The sequence below is a fragment of the Cyprinodon tularosa genome, unplaced genomic scaffold (assembly GCF_016077235.1).
Source record: "Cyprinodon tularosa strain WSP-4 unplaced genomic scaffold, ASM1607723v1 ctg406, whole genome shotgun sequence".
In the NCBI taxonomy this organism is placed as follows: Eukaryota; Metazoa; Chordata; class Actinopteri; order Cyprinodontiformes; family Cyprinodontidae; genus Cyprinodon; species Cyprinodon tularosa.
In genome coordinates, this window is record NW_024039126.1 from 65,001 (window position 1) to 77,415 (window position 12,415).

Here is a 12,415-nt window from a genome sequence, read left to right on the forward strand (position 1 = left end):
GGAGGGGTTGGATCTCAGAGCTGAGACCAGAGAAGCAAAGCCTTCCTCTGAGATCAGACAGTCTGACAACCTGCAGAAACACAATTTAACCCACGACTGAAACATGAAAAAGTTCAGACATAGCCCAAGTTCTGAAGTACACATTTTAAGTTTGCAAAATCCTAAAATACAATATCAATCAATTCAATTCAATTCAGTTTATTTATATAGCACTAATTCACAACACAAGTCATCTCAAGGCACTTTACAGTTCAACCAAATTGTATTTTCTTCTGAGAGTAATGAAAAATAATATTTGAAATGGGCAGTTGTATTTATGGGGGATTAGATCAGCATATTTGTCATTATAAATAAAGAAGAAGAAGAATCCTAGGTTTCTATTTAACACAGTTGCCAAACTCAGAGTCATAACTCAATTTGACTGTATAATCTGGTTGAATAGTAAAGTGCCTTGAGATGACATGTGCTGTGAATTGGAGCTATAGACATAAACTGAATTGATTAACACATGAGCTAACCATTCCCCTGGGTCTCAGTAGTAATAACTTAATGGATTCCATTAAAAAGCAATTCTGTAAGAAATTATATTTATGGCATCCCCTGAATATGATCAGGCCCGTTGCAACAAGGCAAGCAAACCAAGCAATTGCTTGGGCCTCGAGCTGCACAGGGCCCCCCAGACAATGGCTGGCCTTGTCCAAAACAGGAATCCAAAAGTCCAACTAATAATGTAAAGCAAACCAGAACCATGGAGAAATCTGGGGAAACCAAACACGAGGAGCCAGGGAGAGACGAGGTAGGAATACAACAGCATGAGAAGCCAGCAACGACTAAAATATATCTAGAAACTACAACAAAATAGGAACTAAACAAATAAAACTGGAAAACATGGAGCAAAGTAAAGCACAACAGAACCAAGACCATGACAGTGCCCCCCACTTAAGGGCGGATCCCAGACGCCCTAAAATGTCCAGAAACAAAAAACAACCCACCCAGGGTGGGCAGAAGGGGGACCAGCAAGGAGGGCACGAAACACAAAACCAAACGTCAGAGTCCAAAAAACAAAACAACCCACCCAAAGGCGGGCGAAGGCAACGGAAAGTCTCTGGAGGCCGGCCGTGGGGCCGGAGGCGAGGCAGAGTCTCTGGGGACCGGCCGATGGGCCGGCGACGAATGAGGGCCTCTGGAGGAGGCCGTCTCTGCTGCAGGGGCCGAGGAGGATAGCGTCTGTGCTGCTGCTGCTACAGCTTATTGGCTGACATGCATTACAAAAAAATAACTGCACAAAGCCAAACTAAGGTGGTAAATACTCTCAAAAAAATATAAACACAACAGTTTTGATTTTGCTCCCGCTTTTTATGAGATGAACACAAAGATCTAAAACTTTTTCCACATACACAATATAACCATTTCCCTCAAATATTGTTAAAATCTGTGATAGTGAGCACTTCTCCTGCACTGAGATACTCCATCCCACTTAACAAAGATTTCTATCTAAGGAAAACCAGCTGATTGCATCAATTTATCCCCCTTTTCTTAAAAATTTACAATTTTCACTCATTTTCTCAGTTTGTGCTTCCATTTCTTGTACTAAATTTCTCATGGCCACTTTATTTACTTTATTACTGTTAATTGTATTTTTGCTTTTCTATGAGTAGCAGCTAATTACAGAAATAAATGTGTGAAAAAAACACTACTAAAGAATAAACCATTTCTGATTTTAATGAGATAATCACGGGAACATTTAGCCTTGGATGTAAGAGAACGCTTCCAGTTTAGCAACACTGCCATTGAATCTGTAGATCTATCCACCATTGTCTCACTTTTCTAGTTTTAGTCTGTGTGAGCAACTATTGGATACTGAACATCCACCCACACTAAGTACCTTTAGCAAATAAGAAGCACATATTCCACAATCTCTGTTCCTACTCTGTCTCTGCACAGAGAGCATTCACTCTTTGTTCCAGAGTCCACTTAAACGGTAAGTATTCACTTTAATCAGTCAAGCTGTTTTAATGTACGGCATTAAACTGCAATTAACAGTGTTACCCATATGTAAAAAGTAATTAGCCTTTTTTTATTAATAAAAGCACAGCACATCTTTTTCCTTTTAAGATCTGTTAGTTTTTCATTAGCTGTCAAGCTAAAGAATATAAAATTTTCAATATTTCAGTGTTATCTTCATTAGCCTTATCTTATTTCATCACATCCCATTTCTTTCATCTTAACCTTGAGTCATTTATGTAGTTATGCTGCTGTAGGCTGCTCAGTAGGAGGTATTTGTACAAAGTCGTCACTGCTATATCACTATCTCGGATAAGTGTTTAGTTAATAAGTGTTTAGTTAATAATTAATGAAAATTACTAGGTTTCTAAGATTAGAAAACTTTTAACCAATTTTTTTCTGACTTGGCCGTTGGTGGAGGAAGACACTTTTATCAATCAATCAATCATCAGTCAATCAATCAATGCCATTGGCTCATTCTTATGGCTGACATTTGAGCTTCAGTTGTGTGTATGATGAGTGCGTTCAATTTGTCCATCACTGCTGTCCACAGGCCATCGTCCTTGAAAAGATGGAAGTTTTGCAACCGGCGCTGAAGTTCTGGATACATTCACAGGTGTCCGCAGGTTGGGGGGTTGGGCGTTGGTGGGAGCCGGCAGTTCTGGGCCCTCTGCCATAACATCCAGGGGAGGTTTGATAAGGAAGAGGTTTAATCCAAGTAAACACTTATTGTTTTGAGAGCAGGCTGCACAGGAATGTTTCATCAGCCTTTGTTGTCTTTTTTTGCTGACTCCACATAGTGATACCAATATTCTGATCTTCTTGGGCTTTCTCGCCTTGAAGCGAGCTGCACATTCAAGAGCTCACAGTCCTGCTTGTTCGCGTTTGCGAGTGTGTGAACTGCTGCTGACAGCCTGATCAGTGCCCAAATCGCTGCCGACATCCTCTGTAATTGTAGATACATCAGGCATCCGCCAAATCCAAACAGGAGAAACCCAAGTATCATAAATCTCAGAAATCCATACATCTTTGACATTCTCCACTGACAACACAGTAAAACACACTTTCCTCCAAGCCTTCCAGGAGTTCATAGTGTATCCCATGAAGTATTTCCCAGCAGGAGATGAAGGATCCCCCTTTCCCTGTCTTCCAGTTTAGAAAATTTGATCAATTTCATTTAAAGACCAGCTGACCAGATCTATTGTTTGAATTCAGGTGATATGAAGAGGGAGCTCAGAAAAGACAAGACACAGCAGGGAGAGAGCAGGGATGAATAGGAGCAGCAAAATGTGACCGCCTCCTTCAAGAGTCAGAACAAAAGAATTTTCTCTGTCTCCCTCCCTCTCTGTCTACCCTGCTTAGCTGTGCAGCTCATCTTTTGTTGGAGCCTATCTCACATATCTTCCTAAAACCTTTAAACTAAATAATGAATCTGTTTAGCTGGTCTCTTAATGCAGTTGATCAAATTTTGTCAACAGGGAGACAAAGTAAGGGAGAACCCTCGTGTCAAAATGGTACATTTTTCTCCAGGTACACAATGGATTCTTGGCAGAAGTGGAAGATTGTGTGCCTAACGATGGTGTCTGTTGCATACATAATTGGATTTTTGATGACAGGAATTCTACTGTTTGGAGTTGGTGAATATCTGGCACAATTAGGAAGATGTCAGGGGCCGTTTGGGCCATTTTTTTAAGCTATCCAAAATGTACGATGGGATCTGCAGAGCTATCAACACTCAGACTAATATGTTAAGGTAGCAGAACCGTAAACTGGATGTAATCCTTGCACATAATCAAAGGCTGGCTGTGGTTCCTGGACTCACATGAGAAATGGTATAATCTTGGATAAAGCTGTAAGCTCGGATCTTGGCTGAGTGATCGATAAAATTTGTACTATTGGGTTTTGCCATGATCAGACTACAGAAAAAACTCTGAAGGCTGGCAGAAAGGGTTAACAGCCAGCCTGACCTAAATAATCTGTTTCTATCTCAAATTTGGCTCCCTGCTGGCCTGAGAGACCAGTGTCTACTCAACTCTCCTGGAATGAAATGTAAATATGAGGCTCTGGCCTATGCCCCCCTCCCTTCCCTGCAGACATCTGTAAAGCTGCCTTGTTGGTCGGATGATGAACTGTTATATCTGTCAAGGACAATGACCCACGGCTTCATGGACTTATTCTGCGCACTCACATGCAAACACAATGATGCTTAGATAAGAAAACTTGCCTCTCATTCTCCAATAATCATTCAGCAAGATGTCACATTATCTGTTTTAACTGTATCCTGCTAAAGATACAAACAAGTACAAAAATTTGTTTTCCTCCTTTTACCTACTGTGATCCCTTTCTTTTGTTTTCTTACTATAAGGGCAGCTCCTTTTATGTCAGACACCATGTCCCCCATTAAAATGTCTGAGTAATGTCCTTCTGTGTCTTTTTGTCCCGTTGGACGGCGTGTACCAAAACTAAATCTCCCTTCGGGGGTTGATGAAGTATAATTGAATTGAATTGTGAATTTACACTATATACATAAACTGACTTTAATAGAATTTGTAATAAAAAAAAAACATTTTCATATATTTTTGGTAGCAGTTAGTGACATGAGTAAGGATTAAGAACATTTACCTGAGAGTTTCTAGTTTGCAGTTTGGGCTCTCCAGTCCATCAGATAGAAGCTTCACTCCTGAATCCTGCAGGTTGTTGTTACTCAGGTCCAGTTCTCTGAGACTGGAGGACTGGGAGCTGAGAACTGAGGACAGAGCTGCACAGCTTCTCTCTGAGAGGAAACAACCACTCAGCCTAAGGAGATGGGGAGGTTATTACATTTTTTCTGTAAAAGTTTAAAAAACAATCCACTGGACTTGGTTTCCAAGATTTGAAGACGTTTTGCTTTCCCTTCAAGAAGCTTTCTCAGTTCAAATGTCTGGATCCGCAGTGAGTGTGAGACTTTATATAGACAAGGCCTTGTATTGCTTGGAAACATGCAAATGGAAACCGACGAGCCAAACTACCCGCTTGTCAGTTTCTATTTGCATGTTTCCAAGCAATACCATTAAATACCATTAAACTGAAACAATATGAATCAATATTTAAATCTTTATCAGCAGATTTCTTTTACTGTCAACAATAAATACAGTAACAATCAGTGTCCTTACAGAGCTTTGTTGGAGGCTTTAACCACTGGCAGCAGCCTCAGAAGAACCTCCTCTGAAGCTGAGTATTTCTTCAGGTCAAAAACATCCAGATTTTCTCCTGATGACACCAAGATGAAGACCAGAGCTGACCACTGAGCAGGAGACAGTTTATCTATGTAGAGACTTCCAGAACTCACAGACTGTTGGATCTCCTGTACCAGAGAACGATCCTTCAGTTCATTCAGGCAGTGGAACAGATTGATGCTTTTCTCTGCAGACTCATTCTCACTGATCTTCTTCTTGATGTACTGAACTGTTTTCTGATTGGTCTGGGAGCTACTTCCTGTCTGTGTCAACAGACCTTTTAGGAGACTCTGATTGGTCTGCAGTGAAAGTCCCAGGAGGAAGCGGAGGAACAAGTCCAGGTGTCCATTTGGACTCTGTAAGGCCTGGTCTACAGCTGTCTGATGGAGAGACTTTGGTTCATTCTGCATAGATGTTTGTTTTTCTTCCATCAGGTTGATTCCAGAGTTGATGAAGGTCAGATGAACATGAAGAGCAGCCAGAAACTCCTGAACACTCAGATGGACGAAGCAGAACACCTTCTCCTGGTACAGCCCTCTCTCCTCTCTAAAGATCTGTGTGAACACTCCTGAGTAAACTGAGGCTGCTGTGATATCGATGCCACACTCTGTCAGGTCTGATTCATAGAAGATCAGCTTTCCTTTCTGCAGCTGATCAAAAGCCAGTTTTCCCAGAGACTCAATCATCTTCCTGCTCTCTGGACTCCAGTGTTGATCTGTTTCAGCTCCTCCATCATACTTGATCTTCTTCACTTTGGTCTGAACCACCAGGAAGTGGATGTACATCTCAGTCAGGGTGCTGGGCAGCTCTCCTCCCTCTCTGGTCTTCAACACATCCTCCAGAACCGTAGCAGTGATCCAGCAGAACACTGGGATGTGACACATGATGTAGAGACTTCTAGATGCCTTCATGTGGGAGATGATCTTACTGGCTCGCTTCTTATCTCTGAATCTCTTCCTGAAGTACTCCTCCTTCTGTGGGTTGTTGAACCCTCTGACCTCTGTCACCATGCCAACACAGTGAGGAGGGATCTGATTGGCTGCTGCAGGTCGTGTGGTTATCCAGAGGAGAGCAGAGGGAAGCAGTTCCCCTCTGATGAGGTTTATCAGCAGAACATCCACTGAGGTGGACTCTGTAACATCAGTCAGGATCTCCTTGTTGGTGAAGTCCAGAGGAAGTCGACTCTCATCCAGACCATCCAAGATGATCAGAACCTGGAAGTCTTCAAAGCTGCTGATTCCTTTGGTTTCAGTGAAGAAGTGATGAACAAGTTCCACCAAGCTGAACTTTTTCTCTTTCAGCACATTCAGCTCTCTGAAGGTGAATGGAAATATGAACTGGATGTTCTGGTGGGCTTTGCCTTCAGCCCAGTCCAGAGTGAACTTCTGGGTTAAGACTGTTTTCCCAATGCCAGCCACTCCCTGTGTCATCACTGCTCTGATTGGTTGATCTCTTCCAGGTGAGTTATCAAATATGTCTTCTGGTCTGATTATTGTTTCTGGTCTGTTTGGTTTCCTGGATGCTGCTTCAATCTGTCTGACCTCATGTTCATCATTGACCTCTCCAGTTCCTCCCTCTGTGATGTAGAGCTCTGTGTAGATCTGGTTCAGAGGGGTTGGACTTCCTGCTTTAGCGATTCCCTCAAACACAAACTGGAACTTCTTCTTCAGACCTGATTTAAGTTTATCTTCACAAACTCCTGGTTGTTCTTAATTAAAACAAAAAATAAAATCAAGACAGAAAGAAAGTCATAATCTGACGATAATTCGATTAAATATAATTTCACTCCCTAAGACATCACTAAATTTGTGTTTTATCCATCAGGTTAAATCTTTGCAATAATCCTCTTACTGCTCAGCAGAAGGTCAGCCAGCTCCTCCTCCTTCATCATTCTCAGGAAGTTCACTGTGATCTTCATCAGTGCTTCTCTGCTGCTCCTCCTTTCCTGCTGTTCATCCTTACCTCCACCCACCTCCTTCTCATCTCTCTGACTCTCTGGGTATTCCTGGCCACTGGGACTCAGACCCTTCTTGATCTTTTTCAACTCATCCTTCACAAAACTGACAATTCGGCCCTCCAGCAACTGGAACAAAATAAAATTTCAAGGATATATTACGACAAATCCAAACCATGCTAGACACAGTGATTGTCTACTGTTCTATCAAGTGTTACATGGAGATGACTGTTGACAAAAGACATGATTAAGTAGTTGCTGACCATTACAGACCATAAATATGGAGTCCAGCTGTATTTGATGTTGATGGGCAGACAGACCACTGTTAACCTGTGTGTTCTGCTGTTCCACTCTGTGGAGCAACCAGAAAGAATTAGCCCACATTATCTCTGTCCACAGTAGACAAACACAATGTAAAGGTACACAAAGTCATACAAAGAGATTGCATTAAACCATTTGACTCCCTGTGGTTCTGAAGGTCTGCTCATGCTGATGGTACAACAAAGAATTAAAAACTTTCTTTGGCTTGGCTCAGTAATGATGGTGACATTTTTCTATAATTTTTTTTCTGTTTAAACCACTTTACTGTTTTTTCAACCATCGGAAAATATCAGGCAACAACTGCAAGAAATGCCAACAATAAAAACATTTATTAAGGCCAAGTAATAAAGGATTACTGTCAGGACTCCTGTTCTGTGTGTTTGTGTTCTGTGTTTGTCTCCCGTCCTCCACCAGGAGGCGCCTGGTTCTGGTCCACCTTCCCACACACCTGCTGATGGTTTCCTCGTTAACGGAGTGTTCTTAAGCTGCTGACTGCCACTACCTCGACGCCAGAGTGTTTGCCAGTTTTGGGTACTCTAGCCAAGCTGAGTTTTGCTGAGTCTAACTGAGTTCTTGTCAACCTGAGTCTTAACATTGTTTGTCTTTTGCCTCTCAGCAGGAAGTCATCCTGCAAACTGGATTTTTCAGACCTTCCCTCCCTGGAAGGATCAACTGAGCTTCAAACTGAGCAGGGGTTCAAACAAGAGGTTTGGATCCACTTTCCCCAAGAGATCGTTTGAGCTTCACACTGAGAAAGGGATTCATCTCCATTACGACCCGTTCAAGTACCGCAGGAAATCTGAGTGGCAGTCAGTTTCTCCGTTCACCTGCAAACAACCGCATTCTGGGTAAACCCTGTTTTGCCCTCCACCGAATCAGACAAACAGTGGAATTACAGAATACAGACTGGAGTCAAAGATTCAACAACTTTGCTGGAAACGTGAGTCAGCAACCAAATCCTCTTCTCCAAGTTCATGAATCAAATTTCCCACAGAACCTGAACTAATCGCTGTGCCTTCCCCGCGCTTTTCAGTTCCGGTTGAGCAGTGTTCAGAGCAACACATGTCTCTGCATTATCTCTTCAATAAAACCTGTTAAACCCTTTCCCCTGGTCATCCTGTTTGGGCTTCTGCATTTGGGTCTGAACTTTAGTAAAATCATGACATAACAATGAATCCAAAGGTAAAGAAAAGCAAGGCAAGTGATGTTTATTTGTACAGCACAATGCAGTACATTGATAATTGAAATTGCTTTACATGAATTAGATGATAATACAGAAGAGAAATAACAGCAGAAATAAGATAAAAAATGTGTAAAATAATCAAACAGTTCGATCAGAACCTTAAACTAATGAGCAGCAGAGAGTTCAAAGCATTAATATCCATCCATTTTCCATCTCCCTTTAACCCAGCTGGGGTTGTGAGGGGTGCTGGTGCCTAACTCCAGCTGTCTACGGGAGAGAAGCAGTGTCCACTCTGGACAGCTCTCCAGTCCATTGCAGGGCAACACAGAGACAAACAGAAAAAACAACCATTCACACTCAAACTCACACCTAAGGAGGATTTAGAGATGCCAATTAACCTAACAGTCTGCTGATGAAGGTTCTCAGTCATCCAGGTCATAGTCATTCCGTAAAAATTCAAAAAATATCCACTGGACTTGGTTTTCAAGATTTGAAGACGTTTCTCCACCTCTCCAGGAAGCTTTCTCAATTCAAATGTCTGGATCCGCAGTGAGTTTGAGTCTTATATGGACAACGCCTTGTATCGCTTGGAAACATGCAATGGTAACCGATGAATGGGTCGTTTAGTTCCATCGTTAGCCTGTAATATCTGAACCTGTCTATGATTCTAGGGGTTGGTCGTTAAAGGGGGGATTGCCATTAAGGGGTGGATTGTCTCCTGTAATACCTGAAACCTGTCTATGATTCTAGGGGTTGATCGTTAAAGGGGGGATTGCCATTAAGGGGTGGATTGTCTCCTGTAATATCTGAACCTGTCTATGATTCTAGGGGTTGGTCGTTAAGGAGGTATTGTTCACCGGCTGGAGCGGGTAGGTCCCTCGTTCCTCTGTGATGGGGTGGGGGGTTTGGTGATATCTGGAAGGGATCATGTCTATGATTGAATTGTATGTTTTTAGAAGCTGGAATCTGAGTCCACCACCTCTGTTAAAAGTTGTTTTTTCTCTCTTAACATAGATGGCTTCCTTCAAGCCCCTCTCAAACCACCTATTTTCTTTATCCAGAATATGGACATTCTGGTCCTCAAAAGAATGTCCTTTGACTACAAGGTGTAGGTGTACTGCGGAGTCTTGTCCAGAGGTGGCCGCTCTTCTGTGTTGGGCCATGCGTCTGTGGAGAGGTTGTTTTGTTTCGCCAATATAAAGATCAGAGCATTAATCGCTGCACTGAACAGCATATACCACTCCGCTCATATTCGGTCTGGGGGGTTTTATCTTTAGGATGCACTAGCCTCTGTTTAAGGGTTTGGTTTGGCTTGAAATGTACTGGGATCTTGTGTTTGGAGAAAATCCTCTTGAGCTTTTCAGACACTCCAGCAACATAAGGGATTGTGATGTTTTTGCATTTAATTTTCCCATCGCTGTCTTCTGTTGCGTGTCTTTTGGATTTCCTTGCTGATTTGATAAAAGCCCAGTTTGGATATCCACAGTTTCGGAGAGCATCTTTGATGTGTTTCTGTTCTTGATCAGTCTGTTTTTTTTTAAAGGGCGGTGTGCCTCAGACAACATCAGGAGACTATTAGACATCATTGACTTAACTTCCCTGTCAGAACACCAGGCAGTGCTGGACCGAGTCAGACTGCCTTTTTCCTGCAATTCAGAAGGAGCTTAATGTAGTGTTTTTATTCTTCCTGCGATTCAAACGGAGTTGAACGCACTGTTTCCTTAATCCTGCTGCAGCAGAGACAGAGAAGAGCTAATCGAGCTCTGCTAACCGAAATCTAACCGCCGAACAACGGGGCCCCCAATCGCTGATTGCCGAAGGAGCCCTTGCAAGCCATGACTGCCTGAGACAGAGAGACGAAGCTGCACCAAGTAGGTGCTGCTGGAGGCTGCGGCAAAAATCCAACCACCATGGGTTAGCTACCATGAGTTATAAAATCAACCCCCTTGCAAAATTGCCTCTTATTGTTGCATCTGATTTATCCAAATCTGTTTGAGTTGCTGTTTGACGAAGGGACTGGACCGTAGGCGAGGCCTGCTGAACACTGGACCGAGCCAAAGGCCTTCCCTCCACCGAACCAAAACAGTTACTGCATCCTTACCCCTCCTTTGCATCTGATGCTTAATAAGTGCTCTGCTTGGGTGAACTAGGTAGAATAGTTAGTCATGTTGGTGTTTTACTTAAAATAACCTTTCTGATTCAACTGCTGATGGTTTTAAGAGTTTAACTGAATGCTAATGCTCACTGCATAGACTGAACGAGTCATGTGTTGCTGAAGATAACTAGTACACCGTGAGCTAACCCTCTCTTTGCTTCAGTTAGACCAGACCAGAACCCCTGGGGCCAGCTGAGCTAATCCATTTCAACCTATTCATAGATTCATATATTCCCGAGTCATCATTCATTTTTCACCATTAACTGAATGAAACTTCACTGTTCTGACTGCAGTTAATATCTGTGTGTGTGTCAGGGTTTATTTATATTGTATCTGCTGCTATTATAAAGCATACTTTCAAATGCATTAAGCCTTAAACTTCGAACATCTCGGACTTTGAACGGAAGTAGTATTTAATGTTTCGCTTAGTTATTAGATATAATACTGTGTCATTGTAGCTAATAAAGGTACCATTGTATTTTAACCTGTGGTCTTTTGCGTTCATTTTACACAGTGAATAAATTATCACTCAGACTGCATTCACTATTCTTTCAGTAGCATCCGAATTAACAGAGACTAATTTATAGGGTTCGTGATTAATAAAGTTTCTGATTGCCATAGCCTTAATTACTAAACTGGTGAAAGACAACTGGATTTTTAACAGCCGGATTCAAGAGTCTAACCCTTTTAGGAAAGGGGCTAAAACCCTGGCCAGTAAGCAAGTGACAGTAATAATCATACAACAGATAATTAATAACTACGGTAGTTTTACCCTTGATTTGAATGACCTATTAATTAACTATAACTTCCAGTTCTAGTTACTTAATATATTCATAATCTCCTGGTAAACTCTCACAACATCAATAAAACCAGCTGGAACATCCAGTGTCCAGCAGGATAAGTTGCTTTAAGTGCCCAAACGAAATACTTAATACTGTAAAATAATGATGACTTTCTACATTTTTATTGTTATTACTATATTTAACATCGCAGAGAAAAAACTGGTCTGTGTTACTCAAGGAAGCTTGGTGGGGACGACAGTTGTTTATATTTTCATTGTTGGTTTCAGGTTGTAAAACGAATGATGCACAGATTAGAAATAGAAAAAAAATTATTGGTCTAATTGATTTGCAGTTTATGTTGGATTTTATATTATGCGGTGCATAGATTTCATTGTTGGCTAAGAACGCAAGAGCAGTGCACAATGGTAAATGGTAAATATAGCGCCTTTTTTTAAGTCAGGAGACTTGACCAAAGGGCTTTACACTACATTCATTCACCCATACACTCACACACTAATGGTGGCAAGCTACATTGTAGCCACAGCTGCCCTGGGGCTCACTGACAGAAGCAGGGCTGTCGTACACTAGTGCCACCGGGCCCTCTGACCACCATCAGTAGACAATGCAGGTGAAGTGTCTTGCCCAAGGACACAACGACAATGAAAGTCGGATTCAGGGCTTGAACTGTCAACCCTTCAATTTCAGGGCAAACTCCTACATCCAACGCCACTGCCGCCCCAAATGCGCAGCTTTGAGGGAACATTGGTGCTTATACTGTTAGTTGATAGATAGACTTTATAA

At 42.0% G+C, this 12,415-nt stretch overlaps 1 protein-coding gene across 1 annotated transcript in view; it reads right to left on the minus strand.

The window, feature by feature from the left end:
* The window catches only part of LOC119791957 (NACHT, LRR and PYD domains-containing protein 12-like), a 31,105-nt gene that overhangs the window by 8,120 nt on the left and 10,570 nt on the right, over positions 1 to 12,415 (minus strand). Inside the window, exons 4-8 of the mRNA XM_038298362.1 lie at positions 7,447 to 7,525; positions 7,071 to 7,302; positions 5,157 to 6,927; positions 4,627 to 4,800; positions 1 to 70 (exon numbers count right to left, since the gene is read on the minus strand). The exon at positions 1 to 70 is cut by the window's left edge and continues 104 nt beyond it. Coding sequence (XP_038154290.1) covers positions 1 to 70; positions 4,627 to 4,800; positions 5,157 to 6,927; positions 7,071 to 7,302; positions 7,447 to 7,525 — 2,326 coding nt within the window. The remainder of the gene's footprint in view (positions 71 to 4,626; positions 4,801 to 5,156; positions 6,928 to 7,070; positions 7,303 to 7,446; positions 7,526 to 12,415) is intronic.